The 20626-nt window shown below is 41.1% G+C and overlaps 1 protein-coding gene across 4 annotated transcripts in view; it reads right to left on the bottom strand.

Annotated features, from left to right (window-relative positions):
* The window catches only part of NCOA7 (nuclear receptor coactivator 7), a 95663-nt gene that overhangs the window by 57390 nt on the left and 17647 nt on the right, over positions 1–20626 (bottom strand). For all 4 annotated transcript variants that reach the window (XM_065631614.1, XM_065631618.1, XM_065631615.1 and 1 more), the window contains one exon: positions 11141–11272. In XM_065631614.1, coding sequence (XP_065487686.1) covers positions 11141–11190 — 50 coding nt within the window. In that variant the 5' untranslated portion in view covers positions 11191–11272. The remainder of the gene's footprint in view (positions 1–11140; positions 11273–20626) is intronic.

The raw sequence follows: 20626 nt of genomic DNA, 5'->3' as shown, positions 1-20626 counted from the left end.
AAAGTATTTCAGAGTATATGTTAAAACCAAATCTCAACCAACCCACCTCATGTCTCAGTTCTGTGTTTGCATTCATTGTCCCCAAACAACTTGAAACCTATTTTGCATGCTGAGCAGTTTAATTGGCTTCCTGAATAGAGTTCCCATTAGCTGACACCACAGAAAAGGAAATGCCCAAGTGTCCTGAAGATCCTGTTACATGGATTAAAGTTCTAAGAAATACCCAGCAATGCTGACAATGGATGGGAAAAAGAGGAATCTTCAGTGTTTGGAATAATAACTGATATTGTCTCATACAGTGGGTATTTCATAACTGAGAATGATAATTGCCCTCCACCCAGAGGAAGTGTTCACATCAATGCTTCTGTACAAAATAATATGGCATTACATTTTGAATACTGTAGTTAAAAGATCATTAACCATAAAGATGACAAGACAGGGCAGGGCTTGTCTACATGGGATAGTCACATGGCAGGCATGTACCAATGCAACTTCTGATACGCATATACCGTATGCTAAAATGAGTATTTGGCATGGTCTGATATTCTTCAGTAGCCTTCCCATTATACTAGGGTAGCAGGTCCTCCATTACGCTTACACTTGCAAGAGACAAAGTGTGTGTTAATTACCGCATCTTAAAATTTCTCTGTGGTTTTTATATCAAATATCACTTATGCTTTTATTTTTGACTGACAAATAGTTTGGATTTTTTCACTTACTCTTCAGCTGAAAGTTTTAACATGTGATTAATATGTTTACAGTTGGAAGAAGCAGATATTACTGCAGGGGAAAGACAACGGCAAAAAGTAAATCTTGCCCTCCATCAGCACGACGGGGCGACAGAAGAACGCAAGAAGTTCTGCTCCATCTCCGCATTCTCTAGACTCTGTGAGTCCAGGTCTCACCACACTTCAGGCAGATACCGAACTAGAATAATAAGCTGAGGAAACCAGAAAGTTTCGATGCTCCTGAATTTGATCTCACGAGGCAGCTCCTCTGCTTAGCACTGAGCGGCCGGGCTCCTGGCAGCACCCACACGCACAGAGGCCAAGCGCTGCCTCGCCCCCCCTGCAGAAGCAGAGCAGGAGGGTGGTGGGGAGAAGCCACCAGATATCTTCAGTGCCCTGCTGCGTCCAAGGACAACAGCCTCCGGGCAAACCCGGTCGGCTGGGGCCAGATAAGGCAGGTGCTCTGCGACACCCCGTTCCCCTCTGCCCATTCCCTTCTGGGCTGGGAAGGGAAGCATCCTAGCACGCTGGTCCTACCCCTGCTACGTGTATGGGGAGCTGCTGGCCTCCTCTCCTCTGGCTGCCCCAGTGTTTCACCCCACAGCAGCCGTGCCTTGGACCTGCTCCCACCACCCTTGCTACAGCTCTGTTCTGCTAGCTGCTGTCACCATCCTGTTAAAGCCAACAGTATGATTCTTCATACGCGTAAAATTGCTCAAATGCATCAGTTCATGGGACCAGAGTCATATGCTGCAGTTTTAAGACACTCTATGGGAGTTCCAGAAAGGTTTTTTGGCAGCATTTGTAACGCAAAACACTTCTATAGTAACAAAAAACCCTTCTCAGCCTCAGGCAAGCAGAACTGCTACACACAGCACCTGCTGTGATCCAGGTGGAAAGAGGGGCATCATCTTTTTAATGCAGATAGTGAACATAAGGATAAATCTTCTGCTTAAGGAGATTTGATTTTTAAAGACAGTCTGATTGAAACATGTGATTAACACCTTGAAGGCATATATTTATGGAAGCATTACTGAAAGCAAAAATCCAGCAGCTGACAGAAATGCAATGTTATGTCAAAAACATAAAATATAATTTAAACTAAGTTTACTTCTGATTGGCTAGATGTTAAGTTTACGTCTACTGAAATAAAAACAGCCACTCCAGAAAAACAGTAGTAAAACATTAGAGTTATTATCAGTATATTAAGTGTTATACAAAGATAAGTTTTCTGTGCCAGAGACTGTTGTCTGACAGGAAAATACTCAGTGCACTAAGAGAAGGAGAGAGCTGATTTATGGCTCATTTACATTACAAAGGCTTTCCAGCATAAGGACAATTCTCTCCCTCCTCCCCAAATTCCTAACCAGCTCTGCTGCTCTCCTTGGGATTTTCTCTCACACAAATCAATAGGACAAATCCCACAGACCTCAGTGGAATAGCATAAGAAAGCATAGCTATCATACAAGCTTACATTTCAGATGGTCCTAGGAAACACTTCCTGCCTAGACTACAGAGTAGGACAGAAATAAAACACCACAAATCTACACTTACAACCCAGCCTCCCCTAATCAGATTGGCAGGAGCAGGGTAAGGACAGGAGAAATCCTGTCCAAACCCAGTCTGGAAGCTGCATTAATGCTGAGGGCACAACATCTTACCAGCCTGGCACCACAGGGAACCTAACGCTGTCAGGAATACCCACACAGCCTCTTATCCTGTGCAAAGCCCCAGGGAAGGCGGCAGAAACTACAGCACGTGCAACTAATTGTTCAAATACAGTGCAAGCCGACAATCATCCAGTGTCCCCATGCGGGATCCACAGCGTTTCTTCTCTTATCAACAGAATTCCCTTAGTTATAATAGCTACATAATGCTTTGCAACTCCTCAGTCAGAGGGGAAATACTGCCCCTCTCCAAATGCACATTCTGCAGGTATCATTCATATCTTTCCCTTTGAACGTGCAGCACCAATACCAGAAACAGGCCATCCCACCAGCCAAACCAACAATCCAATGTAGCATGGCACATGCCAGAAACAAACAGGCAAGTCTTGAATCACGGCAGCAGATACAAGGCAGGCAGCTTCATCTGTGGGCCAGAAACACCAGCACCCTTCCATGAAGGCACATGCCCAGCTTCTGATCAACCTGGGTTTACTTCAGTCCAGCAAACTCTAACACATCTCACGATGCTGACTCTTCTCCTTCCCAAAACACTGTACACCCCACTCCCTACCATGATGTGGTACAAAGCACAGGAGAGCTGACCGGCGCTGCTGCCTCAAGGTGGGAGAACAGCTGGGACCTCCCAGAGCATGAACAAGAGATGATTAACAGCACCACCAAAAAGTCAGTACAATTAAGCATTTCCTTAGGTGTGTGCCTCCATGCCACTTAAACACAACTGTGGCTGCTTCTGGAACTGGCTCTCAGGCCACAGCAGCTCCTTGATAGCAGAAGCTCTGCCATCCGTAAGAGATGTGGCAAAACCAGAAGGCTGAGTGGGACCACCTCTTTCGGTAGCATCTTACACAGCATTGCTTTAAATTGACAGCAGAACCACACATTTGCCAAGTAATAATGCTAAATTTGCACCAGGGTTTAAGCTAGGCGTAGTTGTAAAACAGTCCACTGGGATGAAGCAGAATTTTACGTAGTAGGTCCTAAGAGCAGAAGAGGAAACACAACTGGGAGGCTGAAGAGACAAGCCCATACCTGCTGACACTACAGAAACACAGTGTGATTTTAAAAGGTTATTATATCAGTTTCCTACAGACAACAGTAAAAAGTCTGTATCTCACCTATCCAGGAAGCCATCTTTTGAAGCCCTCAAATTCAATAGCCTTTAAGATGCGAACATCTTTAAATCCCTCCAAGAGCGAAAAGGTGAATGGCGCAGCCCAGCAGGAGCCTCCAGCACAGCCCTCGTGCCCAGCACACACGCCTGAGGGCCACGGGGAAGGGGAGGAAGACAACATACATTATGACTATGTTAATAGCAACTCTTATCAAAACTGCACAGACCCCTACATCAAAAAGCCTATCGTGTAACTATGTTCTAAAAAGGAGACTAAATAAGTTTCTTTTTCTTTTTCTTTTTTTTTTTTTTTCAATTTCTTTTTAAAGGCTGATACGAGATATCCAAATGTCCCTTTAGGAAAAGCAAATATAAGGTCATTGTATGCTTGCTGCCGAACAAGCCAGACGTATACGTATCTTGCAAGGTGATTAGTCAAAATTCTGAAATTGCTGGTATGAGACAGCATGTTTGAAGATTAAATAAACAGAAACTCTCTTGTCTATATATTCTGTGATATAGCCCTCAAAGATATCAAGAACATTGTGAAACTCTCCCTTTCTTCTCTTTCCTAAAAAAAAGCCTCTTTATACAGAGCCCACACTGTTACCCAGTCTCACTTCACATGCAGAGGGAAGTGAACGGGTGAGGAGATTAACCATGCTTCCCATCTTACGCAAGCTTTTTATCTCCATAAATAGCATTCTTCTACTGGAAAACTTTGAGAAGCTCTGAAGAAAGCCTCGGGGCCCCCTTATATACTTTCACTAACTCTCTTATCCAATAACAAAATTCTTCTTCAATCCTAAATGACTCTAGTACTCTTGAGGATGAAAGCACTGGAAAGAACTGAGACTGCACAAACCACTGTCTTATTTATGCTTCACAGAAGAAGCAATCACATTGGGAATAATTCTGTGATTCACAGGCTAAGTAGACAACGATAATTCATGCTCTTCTGCTGACTCTCATCCTGCCCCACAAAATTACAGGACTGCCAATATAAAAACCAGAAAATCCAGAAAGCAATAGCCATGTGAGATGAAGAAACCTTTCCCATGATAAGCAGCTGCTCAACACACTTTCCTCCTTCATTGCAACACTCTCCACAAAAAGCAGGTTCAATTTCCGGCCCCCAACTCTCATTCTCTAGGTTTACACCAATGACAAAAAGAAAACTTCTATTTTTTTTAATATATACAACAGTAAGTTTATAAGCAATGAAGAGCAAGTGTCTCTCAAGCATCTGAAGGACCTGATCGGCCTCCCAAAACTCTACTCAAATGCTCCTTCTGCTGCTGTCTGTGACATTCTAGACATTCTTTAATGTCTGAAAACCACAACGGTTGCAAAGGACAGCTGAAATACTAGCCTACACAGCAGCAGGCAGAAAGTCTGCTGAAAACATTGAAACCCCTCCATTTTAAGTAACTGGAAGGCAAATCACAGTACTGTATGTTTCAGAAAATATTCTACAGCTTCTCTCAGCTTCCAACATAGCAAATCAAATATCCCACACACACACTCCTGAAAAACAGAGAAAATAATATCCATTGCACGCCATAAATTTGTAGTGATATCTTCAGCTTTTTCTTAGAAAACAAACCACCTCAGCCATACGTATTATTGGTCAAAACAATACAAGTAAAACTCAATACTGTTTTTAGTTTCAGTAATAGGATTATGAGGTAATGTTTATATGTCTGGAAGCAGAGCTAAGAAATTTCCATTATACAGATGAACTGAAATGATGTATTATTTCCTAGAGTCATTTTTAAAAGTTTAAGCATCTCCAGGATCTTGGCTTGACTATTCTTCACACCCAAGATAAATCTCCACAATGGTTTGTTTTAAAAACAATGTGTGGAAACTTTTCCTTCTAAAAGCAAAAAATAAATTATGGGTGCTACAGGAAACCTGAATAAACATCAACACTTTGGCTCAGCAAAGCAAGAACGATTGCAAGGAGACGACTGGAGAAACAGTGATCTGAGGAGCAACCAACATTTGAAGCCTGTTGTGTGGATATAATGAGTCTGGTCAATAAAAGCATCTAATACAAAAACCAATGACAAAGTCTCACATATAGCAGATGCCCTCAAGAAAGTATGTTTATGCATAATATTCCTTATCTGGGTTTCCCTCCTTCCTGCCACCACTGATATCCTCTCTTTCCACACATTCCCTCTTTATTCTCATTTTTCTCATTATTTCCCATTATTATGTTTATTCCCATTTTTCTCATGTCATTGTCTTCCTATGTCTTAACAGCCACAGGAATGAAAAACAAGAACTGTACAAATACTGAATACAGGAATAAAACAGAACAAAGCCAGAGAAATTCCCAGTTAGAAGTTTATAAACCTGTGAGTTTATAAAATGCAGAAGACTGACCAAAGGAGTGACCACAGCACGTCAGACCAAGGGTCCGTGCAAGCCAATATCCTGCCTCCAACAGCAGCCACGAGCAAGGACCAGGGAAAGACGGTAACAATATGACAAGTACCGATGTCTCCTTCTCCAGCTAAGCTTTCCAGACTCTGGCTGTTTACACCTCAGCACCGATGCATTAATGATTCCTGCTGTCATGGGTTGTGATTGTTTAATAGGAAAGTTAAGGTTAGGCCACAAACAACCAATGTGATTAGAATATTGTATAGCATTTGTTGCATGATTTGTTTTACTTAGTTTTAGGTATTAATTAGGAGAAGAAAAAAAGCTGTCAATTAGAGCCTGCTAACAAGTAAATGATAACTGTACTAAACAGTCTCTATATAACTTTTTTTAAATCTTGGTTTTCATGTACAAATCTTAATCTGTATGAATATAAATTTAGCTATCTAAGCCAAGCATCTAAATTAAATTGAAACATGCCATGAATTCCTTTATTTCCCTTAAATACTCACACCATAAGGCACCACGAGGTGAACATCAGGTTGTACAACTGGCTTCAGGTTCTGACAGAGTATTAGCAATCTGGAGCTAAAGGGAATCTCTGTCTACTCAGATGGGCTTTGAAGCATGTCCCAGACATTTATGTAGTTTTTCTTCGAAAGAATGATGGTAACAAGACCAATGTAAATTCAGTAAACACAAAAGCACGCAAATCCCAGTGAGAATATTTTCCCTAATACAAGCACTTCATCCTTGACTTCAGAAATCTGGCTCTCAGTGGTAACCAAAAAAAAGAGACTGAGAACTAAAATTTGTAATTCCCTGGAAACTATTAAAAAACCCCATTCAATACAAGTATCAGTTTTATGGTTCGTCTCTATACAGCACTCTTCAGATTAAGGTCATCACAAGTTGGACTCATAACTATTAACAAAACTAATGTAAGCATCTCTGTCGTCTGTTGAAAAGTAACATTTTTTTTCAAATAAAGCACTACTTATTTGTTGTTTTCTGTTAACAAAGTAGTAGAGAGCTACTTGACATAGACCATAGACAGATCATATAAAGCATGGAAAATGCTGAGTAACTCACAGTCAGGAACGTTAAGAGAGACAGAAAACTTGAAACTAAAAGAGCCCCTTTTGTCATTCCTTCAGAAAACTACTCAAAACTCTTCCCTTATGATTTCTCATCTCCTAGACCTTCTTGTCTAAATATGTCAAGTATCACACAATAGCGCATGCAAAGCAATTCCAGTTTCAAGCTGTACATTCAGTGTTCCAGCCTACCAACTTATATCCAAGGCAATTCTTTACATTTGACATATGTCGCTCATTTTAAATTAAAATTTTAATAGCTATTCATTTCACAAGGTAACACACCTCTGAACTTGACCCTACGATATGGGCAGGGGAAAACCAAGAGGTTCTCCATTCTGTAAGGAGATAGGGAAGATAAAGGGAGTACAAGCAGAGGGAAATGGTACCAGGGTTCGAGGGCACAATCACAATAAAAAGCACATAATGCCACATTAGAGTCAAGGACCCAATACACATAGATGTGCCATTGTACATCTATAACACACTGTACCATTTATTTTTGGACTTGTTGGATACCAGGACAGACTTCACAGCAAGAGGAGACAGTTCTTTGCAAGAGCTGGAGTAATACTGGTCCATTTGGGAGCTAATGACACAGAAATCAACAGAAGAGCCTAAAAACAAGGCTTGAAGAATTAGGCAAGAAACTTTAACTACACAGAATAGTCTTTAAGTAGGAGTAGCAGTCTTAAATAAGGACCTATTGCATAAGAGAAATTTATGCTTGCATGTTACTCTTTTACTTCTTGCCTGTTAAACTCCCACAAGCTGTACCATCTTGCCTGCATGTGGAATTTAAATTGGTCTTTAAAAAGTTTTGTAGAGATTTCTAATTTGCTTGAAAAGTTACTTGTTTCATTTCTTGCCAACCAAGGCAAAAAATAAGCCCTTTACCACAAAACACAGCAGGTAAAGGAGCATTTGGTAAGAAGCAAAAATGAATGGTGAGGGTTTTATTTCAGCTTCACTTGCAACAGAGAGGGGAAGAAACCTGGGAAGACTGAAGCACTCAGACCATGAAGATCTGTAGTAGAAATACACGATGTCCGGGTGGCTCTCTTCTACGATACATTTTAAATATTTTGAAGGATAAATGTTTAAATGAGCTTATTTACAACACTAAATTTGGGGGACAGAGGTGCAGACAGTTATTTCATGTTAATCCTGCTCCCTCTCTAGCAATTCAGGAGCTGTTTTTTCAGCACATAACTACCACCATGCTAACCATTTCAAATATTTTGGGATTCTCAAGCCAACCTTTCCCACAATTGCTAACAGAACCAGTCAGACACTGAGCACCACCCCTACCAAAAGCTGTCCAGGAGGGCCAAAAGCCGCTTCTGATGAGAACTCAGACAGTTCGGGATGCCGGGAGGGCAGCAAGGCCGCTGCTTGTCCCGCTGTTCATGCCCACACACTCCCTTGCTCTGTGCACAGAGAACTTGAGTTTCTGTTAGCAGGAAATTAAGAGAAAGAGCCACCGCCTCCCATTTTTCAGTTAATGCCTCTGTCCTTGTTAATACCACAACAACCTTTCCCCTCGCATTAAAGAGTGAAGCTTTCTGTTAACAATCGTGCATTTTCATTAATATAGTCCACAAGGTAGCTGTAAACCATCTTATTTCATTAGCATTTAACATCGAAATTTTCTTCCTTCTAACCAGAATATAAGCAGGATCCTTCTTCTCAGCCCTGGGTAGAGCAGAGCCCTTTTCCCCACCCTCTCATCATTGAGCAGAGTTTTCCCTCATGCTGGCAAAAAGTCTAACCCCTTTCCCATTCTCTTCCCTGATAAGCAGTAAAGTCTTCTCCCATGAACGTCTGATCACAGGCAAAAATAACGAGATTCAGATAAGGAGGGGGGAGAGTCCTTGTCTCATAAGAATGTTTACTATACATAAATGTAGATTCTGTAAATACTATTATTATCTTCGACTAACAAAATGTAACAGAAATAAGAGGTAAGGGCTGGAAAAAAACAGTAAAGGAAGTAGAGGGGTGCATGTGTTGCAGAACCAGCTAAGATTGTGCTCTTGGCTTAACAAATATCAGCCCAAGCTGGCAGGAAAATCAGGGTGTTTGAAGTAGCACACAAAATATGAGGGCCAAATCATATTAAATTTGGGTGCTTAAATTTAAGGACAGAACAGGTGTCCACAAAGCAACCAAAACTGACAGCAACATCAAAGCATGCACTTGATGAAATTATGTTGGTGTCCTAATATCAAGGCACCTAAGCTGAGAACTTCTGTCTACACCCAGTCAAAAGCGAAATTTTTAAAAGTTTAAAAAAATATGTAGGGACATTGTTAGAACTCCCTTTGTACTAAAGGCAATATAAGCTGCCTGTTATTTTCAGGTACTCACATGACATTTACACAGGTCATGATGTAAAGCACTCAAACCATTTACCTGGAACACATCGGAACACCTGTTTACTAGAGGAAGCATGCTTGACTTAAAATGCTAGATTAAAATCAACGACGTGTAAATTCAGTTCCGCTTCTGTCCCTGACTGCACATGCAGACAATGTATGTGAACGTGAGGTGGGCAGACCACCTTCTCACCTACTTTAGCTTCTTTTAAAATATGACTTGAGGGTCTGCAAGAACACTCTTGTAGAAATTATACACGGGTTTGTTTAGAGTGGGAACTTCACTTAATGGCCTGCGACCTACATAAAGGAAAAAGACGCAAGCCAGAAGGGGAAGAGACAGATGACCTAGCCAAAGTTATATAGCAGGTAAGTGCTAGAACAAAAAATTAATTTCAGGTCCTTTTGACCCTTGCCTAGTGTTCTCTGCCCATACAAGACACACTGCCCCTGTGAATTTTTAAAAGAGAATAGCCACAGATGACATGAGAAAGCTGCAAAACAGATTTAAATAAAGTGTCAAGGACTTTGCTGAAAGCCTCTTGTGGCTTTCCATTTCGTTTAGCAGACAGAATTTGGAAACGACTAAAAACATTCTCTTCAGTACTAAAGCATCTTACTCAGACATCTCTCTCAAAGCCTAAGTCTTCCTTGACAAGAAATTACTTGTTCCTCAGTACAATCTCTTCAGCTACTTCTGCTTTATTCTATCTCCTCTGCTATAGGTGCCATTGTTTATTTACCCTTCTCAAAATCCCAAACTGCACCACTCTTTTCTGTCAACATCAACATAATTGCATTTCTTTAAATGGAAGGCAAGTTACCTGGCATTAACACAGGTCCTTCACCACAAAACCTCCTCAAGCCTTTAGCCACTACTATGTGCAACCTGAACAGCAATAAAAAAAAAAGTGCTGTAACTTTTATCCATGCTACTACTTCTAAATGGTGTGACAAGCATGTCTTTAGATGTCTGTAATGCACTCAGGCTAGTGTTTTAGTGCAGTTTCGATAATAGTTATTTAGTACAGAGCAGAGAGAGTGTACGCTTTTCCTCTTCAATGGTGCAGAAAGTACCTTTGAGTCAAAGACATTTTCTATACTGATTTCCTCCCCATCCTACTCTCCCAAGAGTAAGTGAGCTTCGGTTCTCCTTGTACATCGCAGTTCAGAGATGATTACAGACTTGTTAAATTAACAAAGACAAGATATTAGGAAATCAACATCACTTATTTCTTAAAAATTACCAATCGTTAATTCCAAATAATAAAAATTATTGAAAAAACATCACTTGTATTTGTAAAGATGATACAGCCCAGGCAGCTTAACCTATCAGCATATAACTACCCTTTCTTAGCTGATCTTGTTCTATGAGATAATACTACTTAGTCTGTGCTTCATTTGAAATCAGATGAACTTTAGGTTTAGACACTTAGTGTTTTTATAAACACTCTTCAGGAACTAAAGGCTGGAAGCTCAAATGCAGTGCAATTTGCAATTGAGAACCCAAGAACAGTTTTGTGTCACAAATAACAATTATAATTCACGTTATCTCCACTATCCAAATGGAAAACGAAAATGCACTCCAACATTAGGGACACAGCAAGGAAAGCACTTTCTGGATACATAACGCAGCATGGGTTTCATTTTTATACAAACTTGAAAAATCGTAAAGCCTTGTGAGAAAGGCAGAATGAGGAGTTCCATATTTGAATCAACATTGAAATAAACCCTGTAACCTTACCGAGCAAAATAGCCTTGTCTTCGTTCTTTCTTCTCTTCCTTGGTCTCCATTATGTACAGCCAAATGGGCCAGGTAAGCAGCCAAGCACGATGCTCTTTTTCCCCTCAGTACCTCATATCCAGGCAGAGTTCCCTGTATATAACATTTAAAAACAGGAAGTTCATAAATCAACATGTTAACAACACCTACAAAAAACAACAGGGTTGTGGAAATGCAACTGACCCAGGGACAAAGCAAAGTAAAACTTTAACCAGTAAATGGTTTCGATGTGATATCCATTTAGTATACGAGACAAAAATCAATAAATTCACTCAGGCCAGTTTCTCCAGTAGAGGAAGAGAGCTACTGCAAAGCAGGTAACCCAAAGAGAAGTACCAAGTTTTAAAACATGGGGAGGATTAAAATATTTTGCAAGCTGTTACATAGTTTATACCAAAACATCTTCCTGGTTACATGTGTTTTATAGACAGGAAGATCAACAGAAGCTTTGGAAATAACCAGTACAAACAATATAACCAGAAAGACACATGATGTTCACTTCATAATAATTCCATAAAATAGTGAGAAATAAGGAAGTTTTAAAACAATATGAAGAAAAAAATAAAAGAGTGATCTGTATTCTTTACACCAGTTTGTCTGTTGTGAACAATATACAAGTTCAAACAAGCATACAAAGAGACGCGCAATGGGACCCCCCGTTCTCTAGATGAACTGCAGTCACCTTGAGACTGACAGGACTAGAGAAGGTTTTCTCAGAAGTTAAAAAAGAGGCCAGTAACACTGGCTTTTGACACAAACCCACTGCCTCTGCACAATGCCGTACTGATGCACCTGGAAACCAGGAGTTGGGAATTTCAGAACTGCTTGGTAATTACTGCAATTAACGATACGCCAGAATTGCTGTCCAAGATTCCTGCCAGGAGGTTTTATCTTCTTCCCCTCTCCAACACACATTCAACCTACCCCAATGGCTTGTGCACATGCACAAAATAAGTTTATTTCTTAAGAGTTCTTTAACAGCATTCCAGATTAAAGTTCAAACCAGAAGTTACTACTAAACATTTTAGTCTAATGGGCTGTGTAACAAAGACATGGAAGCCACACAAATTATGATTCGTAGCAAAAGAAGAAAGATTCTTCTGGGACCTAATCAGTTCCCATTATTTTCCTCTCCATTAAGAGATCATAAGCTACAAACTGCAAGATGTCAACAAAAGAGATAATGTTAGCAAAAACAGAGTAATCTAGCAGGAAAGCCCAGGAACACATCATGCTAGACTATCAGAAATACTTGCCTTAATATTCTCTCCGTATTTATGGAGTATGAGTCCACAGCAATTAAAGTCCCCTGCTTCAAAATGCACCTTTTCTTACTCATTAATTTTGAATACATCCAGTGCATCAAAAAGAATCTAGTCTCTCTGATCTTTATGCAGCAGGCAGAGTCTTGCAATAACGGTCACTCTGTAAATGGCATCTTTGGCTTTATAAAGAGAACACTATTTTATCTCTGCACGTTAATGCATGTCACAGTCTTCAGCCAGAAACAGAAACCTACATGACGGTAGCCTAAGAACAGCATCAAAACAAATCGTCCTGCTCAGATGTCCAGTCTGTATGAAGATATAACATACTTCCTGAGAATTTTGATGCATCCTTATCTTCCCTGTTGGGGCTGGTGCTCGGATCTTCGGAGAATTAAAAATGGTGGCTTTGTTAGCACTGTATTTAAAGCTACAATAAACCCCTCAAAGCATACAACTGCAACCTCTACAGCAAACTACTAAGAGTTCAAAGAGGAATCTGTCCCCTTTGCCTGCTTTGCCCTCACTACGCTCTGGGATATGTGCGTAAGGGCGCTGACAGGCCAGAGTTGAGCCACATGTTGACACCAAGAATTACCAAATAACCACAGAGCGCGGAGCTAATATTAAAGTGGGGAGAGCCCCCCTCACCTCACTGAAACATGACCAGCTGGGATGAATGGAGGGAAGTGACAGCTGCCCTCAGGGCCTCACCCCGTGCAAGAGCCAGTGCCGTGCTCCTTCCATCCATTCCCTTCCTCTCCCATCATCTACGGTCCCCAGCCAGGGGGACACCAGCCCAGATGAAGGGAGCACCACAGCCCAGGGAGCCAGGAGGGGAAAACCCAGCCTGCCCACAGCCCTGTCTGGCCCAGTGCCAGAGCAGCCACCCCCTGCTTCGGCAAAGAGGGACACGATCAGAGAGGAGGTCGGGCTGAGGCCCCAGACCTCACCGCAGACGCGGCAGGAGGTGCCAGCACCGAACCGCTGCTCGGCTCAACAAGTACAAGGTTTGCTGTTTGCTTTCGCCAACGCTCAGCAAAGCCAGCAATGAAAACGCAAGTGTGGAACCTGTTCTTCACACATCAGCTAAATGCAACTCCAAGTCCTTTAACAAGGTAGAGGGAGGAATAAATTAAAAAAAAAGAAAAAACAAACAAACAAAAACAACAACAAAACACAACACATGCACAAACACACACAACTCCCCTCCTCCCCCAAATAAATTACACACACCCCCAAAACAACATCACCACAACCACAAAAGATAACTGTACTCAGAACAGATAAGAACTTTGAAAACTAGAATGTTATCCATAGAGCAGAAGTAACATAAAGGCATTCAGTTGAAAATGGTTTCTTTTCTTTTTATTTTGGAAATAAGAATACACAGGCATCTCATATCCAGCCACATTTTTCACATTTTTTATTGTGAACACTTTCACAATAAAATAATTTAACATCAGGTCCCACTCTGCTGACTTAAAACCTATTTAACTCACCTTCTTAGAAAAAACAGTGGTGTTGTTCTAGGAAGGCATATTTAAGGCTGAAAATCGTGCTTTGAAAATACTTCATTCCAGTACTACTGGGAAAAGCAAAATTATTAGGACTGCAGACTTCATAACCTCTGAGTTTAGCACATGAAAAATTCCCAACAGAAGCAGCTGGCTTAAAGGAAAAAAAAAAAAAAAAAAGCCTGAAAGCTAGGAGGATCACAGTGTAACCTGCAGTAATTGCTACTGAAAACTGGTATTTCTGAAATGCCCTTGTCAATTTGTAGTTCTTTCAGCCGTAACAGTCAAAAGCCACACTTACTTTATAGGTTGTCAATGACGTTTTAAAGTTTTATCAAAAAAACAGCAAACCTACTCCACGTTTTCCCTCTACCTGTCCTTTTGTATCTTCCAATAAATAAATCCCTAGTATTCTCTAATAATATTAACTGCTTAAAACGTTATTAAAGGATATATGATTAAAATGAATCTTGGTTTCCTGGTAGCTCCGTTCTGGTAGAGATGAAGACGGATTTGGGCAGACTATTAAAAATGCACATATTTGGGGAATATTTATATGCTGGGAGACAGACATCTTACTCATATATCATGAGTACAGTCCAAGCTCAAATGATGACAAAGCTGATTTCATAGAAATTTCAGGCTCAGCTTAACCACCTCTACACTGAAACTGAAATAGACAGTGAAAGCTTGCATTACATTTCTACAGCAATGCTAATTCTTTTTTTAGATCATTTCAAGGGGAAAGACATTCCTGATGGGAAACAATGCACTTAAGTAAGGATCCTGTTAAAAATTTTCCATTCTCCAAATTTAGCCAACGTCAGGTAACACCGTCTCACCTGATAATTATATAAAGAACAAAATACACTGTACTTTTTGCTGTTAGTCCTATTACTGTTTGTTTTTTTTTTTTCTAATAGTATATTTTTGGATACTTGCTTTGAGTGTTTAAGCTTGCTGCCAGGGAGCTAATGGGGATGGCTGCTGGAAGTTTGTAATGCAGGTGGGAATGCTCCAGCAAGGAACTCCCTGCCCCAAATAATTAAAAAAAAAAAACAACACAGGAACAGATTGAACGCCTGACCGTGGGTACCCACATCACTGCAACTGCCACCAACCTCCCAAGACCTCCAGAAATGCTGCTGAGCACTGGTGCTGCCCACCCTGCCACCTGGCACCGCAGGACAGCAGCCACCCAGCTCACAACATTCAAAGCAGCAGAAGAGGAAGATGCTCTAAGTGTGAGGATAAACAAAAGGGAAGAGGACTGTGTTTTTGATGGGACCATTAAAAGCAAGTAAATATGTGAACGTAGCACCTGAAGTCCTCTAAAGACTTTGATAAATTTTTATACCTTTTAAAAATTACTTTTCCTCCCTCCTCCCTGAAGAATAATATCACTTGCTACTTGCAGTTTAAGCAGTCTGCATTTTCATGAGCCAACAAAAGACCTGCTTGTTGTGCTCAAGGGTAAGCACCCAGAAATCCTGTTTAATGGCTCTAAAGGATCAACAATCAATCCTCCGATTGTGAGCATTACTTTCCAAAACCACGCACATGAACAACAGCACATCCAACAGCACTAGCAATGAAGAAGCAAATGAACTGTCTGATTATTTTTAGAACATTCAATGAACTTGATAGCTTGTCTCTGGCCATCTGAGCCCTCTGCAAGTCCTGGAAAGACAAACAGATTGAAAAAAAAAATGTTCAGGATCATGCAATTCTCTGTATATTTTCACAATCGTGTAGAGTCAATACCTCTTAACCAATGAGGTAGGAAAATGCTGTAAATCCCTACTTTGCAAATGGGGAACTGAACTACATGAAGTACCCCCACACACTCAAATGAGAGCAGAAGAGCAACATGTACAGGTATCCTCCCACCAGCTTTAATCAAATCAGCCCAAATAACCAGCAGCGATGAGAACACGAGACTAATTTGACAAAGAGCCAGTTATTATTTTCTGTGTAAAATTTAAACTGACAAACTTTGGAGACTCACAACACAGTCTCACCTTTATTTGGCTCTGTAGACAAATGCATATAAATTAAAGCTCAGATTCACAAAAGGAAACAGGAAGCCTAACTCATCTGAGGATCCACGTTTAAATGGCACTTTTGGCTCTGTTAGGAAATATGTAAAAAAGCAATGAACTGAATTTAGGGAAACCAAGTCAAGAGTAGTATCCCATACCTTAGCAGGGCCCCCACAAGGCAAGCAATGGTGGCAACGATCACACTGTGAAAAGCAAGCAGGGAAGGTAAGAGACCCAAGCACAAATTTTCCACGATTAGGAAGATGGAGCAGATTAAGGCAGAAGACTCCCTGCGATGCAGCCAAGTGGACATAGTCACACCAAGAATGTAACAGGGACACCCCACAATGCTGAGGGAACAGGATGCTGCCCAGACACACCATGTAGTCTGCACCTGCTCTCTAGGGCAGCATCTCACACAACATTCATTTTTTTATTTTTGCTTCTCCATTTTACCTCTGCCCCTGACACTACAGACAAACATGGCACCCTTCTGCTCATACCACTGCAGGCTTCCTTACTATCACCTGCTGCAATTTGAACATTCAGATGTTGCCACTGGTCACTTTTGGACATGAAGCATTACTAATAATTCTGCTTAGATCTGCAACTCCGCAGCAGAGTGTCTTCCTACAAGTCTTTTGAGTACATCTGCCAATTCTGACTCCTAGAAAAGTACACCACGAGAAATTTCAAGGATTACATGAACAAGTCAGACTGAAAAAAAGGAAAGATATGTATGTAGTACTTCAAGAGCAATATAAAAAATGCCTGTCAAACTGGTAGGATAAGAAATTGTAGAACAAATCACAGAGAGAGGGGAAGCACTTTCAGTTGTGAAACTGAACCCTTGGGGTTGCTATCTGCACCTCCGGTGAGCTCAAAGCAGTTTCCAGGGTACTATGCAGATGCAAATAGATAGAAACACACACCAACAAGGCTGCAGCACACGGTCACACATCACACCTTTGAGTGTAAGGCAACACAAATAAGTTAACATGGAAGGGGAGAGGCATTATAATTTGCTACTCGGTCATATAAATGCATATGACTAAGCTTTACAAGCCAAAGTGCTAACATCAACTCTTGCATTCATTTCAACAGACATCCCATTTTTAAAACCAGGAGGGTGAAAGCATGTTACGAGCCTATCAGAAACGGTAAACTTTGCAGTGTTTCATTAATGCCTCACTGACTGGACTAATGGGGTTGTATTTTACTGCTTTCATATTCTGCTACCGTATTTCATTTGGTGCTAATAGTAAAGATAAAAGTTTCAGAATAAACACTACAGCATCTCAAGATGAAAGGTAACAGAAATGCAGAGCCAGCACAAAGGAGAGCAAGCCACAACTTTTTTAGTCTTTTCTTCAGGCATAACAACCTACATAAAAGTGAGATTGGAAGCTTTCAGGATAGCACTAGCTCAAGCCAATAAAACTCAGCACAGACTAATTACATTAAGTCACATTCAGTAGAATGGACAAAAATAGTTTATTCTAAAGCTAACTTAAGATAAATACATAATTATTTTAAAATAATTATATAGTTACATTATAATTACCATGTAAAGTGTAACATAATTTCTAAAACATTAAAAAACTCTATAAACAAGTTCCAGTCCATTATACATAACTGAAGGGTGCTAAACTAACATAGGAGAGCTTCTCCACCTCAGTGAAGTTGAGGCCGATGACTCAACCCTTGCTTAGGTGAAAAACTCTTAGTTATGCACACAACGCCACTGACCTTTACAGCATTAAGCCTGTCATGTTTCTTATAACACTCTTAAAAAACCCAAATAATTAAAATGCAAACATTAAAAGACTGAAAATAAATTTGTATGCAGAAGTGATTTCTGGACTTCTTGTTCAGATTAAACGCAGGCCAGTATCACCACTTCTGTATCTCCAAATGGAGAGGGAGAGATTCCATGTGGCTATTGCACCCTGTGGACTCTCAAGGACAGTGAAGATAAGATCTGGAGATAAGTTAAGCACAGGAAACAAATACCCTTGCTCTTGAGCAACTGGCTGCAATGTTTAGGAGGTTATTATCACCATTACAGAGATCTAGTAAGCTAACCGTCCCAGCATTTTCATTTTCTACTACTGCAGTAAGAACAGGCTAAGCTTAGATCACCTTCAGCTCATAAACTGGATCTGCAACAGACTGCCCACATGCACAAAGTTCAAATAAAATAAGTAAGAATCAATGTAACAGAAACATTTCTGATTCAGAAACAGAACAATACAACTTGATTCAGCTCCAATGGACCCCCCAGACAAATTATTTCTGCCTTGCTGGGGAGGAGACTTTTACCCACTAACTCAGACTGTCATGTTGCACACAGAATAAGGGGAAGCAAAAGAGCTCCCAGAAGTTCCACATCACCAGTGACAGTTGTCAAGAAAGAAAAACATCCACATTTAATCTTTCCTCATTGGCAGCTGAACATCACCAGATGCATCTTCCATAAGGAACAATAATGTATTTTACTGTGTAATTCAGCTGTGGTTGCTAGACAGAAACCAGTTACAAAACATAGTGTAAACTATTACCAGGTAGAGTGCTACGCCATGCCAAACATAATAGTGTAGTGCTGTTTGAAATCAGGCCACTTGGGAATATTTTCATTTTTGAATCAACAAGAACATTACTGCACAAGTTTAAAAAGTAATGCCTTCATTTTCTTGTATCCACTGTGTTAACTCACCCTGGTTCGAGTAAGCATCAGCCCCAAGCCTTCTGAACCCCGCAGCCCTTCAAGCTCACATTGTATAGGTACACACAGTATACGGAGTCTAAACGCCAAAATCCCGCATCTTTACAGACTGTTGACAGAAAACACTGGTCTCTTCCTACCAAATACTGTAACAAAAGGTACAAGACAGCAGAAAAACATTAGATTTGGATAAACTCAATTAATTCTGTAGCCACTGAAATAAAGAAAACCTCATACATACAAACAACAGAAACACCCAAGAATTCGCAGGGTGCTGGTTCCAGTCAATTGAGATTCCAGTAAATTTTAGCTACTTTCAAAAAACTAAGCTTTTCAAACATTCCTCATCAAGAACATTGCTTTCATTTTACAGGGAGAGACTGAGACCCAGAAGGACCTTGTGGTCATTCTGCAAAGTTACTACAAAACCGCAGATCTTTTATCTGCAAGGCAAATGGCTTACCCTTCGTGCCTTTCTTTCCTGGGACACCCGCTGAATGAAGCAAAGTCTGTGCTTACACCACATACTAAGGCATTTCTATCACAGTTTCTGTTGCATTTCTGAGTCAGATCTTAATTGATGTAAAGCATTATAGTTCCATCAAGACAGAACAAGAGGAGGATGCAATTTACCATACCCAGAGAGGATAAGACAGATATCACTGTTCTCTTACCTCTCCCTGGAGCATGCAGCCACACACACAAAGGATTTTTATGTACATGCTCAGCAGCATTCAACTAAAACACCAAGTTTTCTAAAAAATAAAAATTTATGAACATTCAACACATCAACTAGCATTTAAACAATCCCCGTAGGACTACCTTGCTGATTTGGCAGTTGACACCAGCATGTTCCTTGCTCATAACAACTATCATGATCCATTTAGAAACATTTCAAAGAAAGCCTGCACATCTGTTTTGACAAGGTCAAAACATAAGCGTACAGATAACCGCATCACTCCCACAGCCATTGAGTTACAGGTTCTCTACCAGGTTTTTAAGGGATGTAACCAAGTCCTCCTTAGATTCCTCCCTCTGAACCAAGCAAAGGGACAGAAGCAGTGAAGAGAAAGTTACTCCACCCTCACCACTCCTACACACAGCGTGTGTTACGAGAGCAAGACATATAGCAAACAAAACTGGCCAGCTGCCTGGTGCCACCTTCAAGCCAGGTGAGCCACCAGAAGAACTGTCCAATGTCCCATATACAGAAAGCTGTTAAGGGCCACTGGATCCACAGTGTCCCATACCCCAGGCCCCACCACACATCAGAGTTGCTTCTATGAATCAGCTTCCACAGTGCTTGAGTGGGATTTGCACTGGGGAAACAGCAGCACCACTGCAGACACATACACAGGAAACATGCTTGGGTGATCGAGGGGACCCTGGCCAGCTGAAATGCCAAGCCAAAGAAACTGGGCTTTCACTCACCTGTCTCAAGCTGTAAAAATGCACCCACACAGCAAGCCACTGCCAGTTTGAAGTATTATTGCCCTTCACCTTCCTCCCTTTCACCTACTTAAAGCTGTTTGCTACCACTCCTCCACCCAAAATTACCACACAGATTACCTGCAGCACAGTCAGCAGAAGCAGCTCTGTATCTGCAGTTCTATTTACATCCTTCCATGCGAGCTCACACCCGCTTCCATCAGGCCCGGCTGCACACAGCTGAACTGCAAGCACGCCCTGACGTCTGCCACAGAAGGCAGACCTGACCCGCAGCAGAGGCTGGGGCACAGAACCATTGACGTTGCTCCTTGAGCAGCCACTTTGCTCGGTGGCCCTCAAGAGCCACACACTTGGCAAGGGGAGCGCTGCCCAGACCTACGGCTGCCTGCATCAGACGAGAAACAGACAAAAGACAAATGCATATTCTCATCTCCACAGCAAACTTGCTC

This window comes from Caloenas nicobarica, chromosome 3 (genome assembly GCF_036013445.1).
Source record: "Caloenas nicobarica isolate bCalNic1 chromosome 3, bCalNic1.hap1, whole genome shotgun sequence".
In the NCBI taxonomy this organism is placed as follows: domain Eukaryota; kingdom Metazoa; phylum Chordata; class Aves; order Columbiformes; family Columbidae; genus Caloenas; species Caloenas nicobarica.
This window is presented reverse-complemented; position numbering and strand designations above follow the sequence as displayed.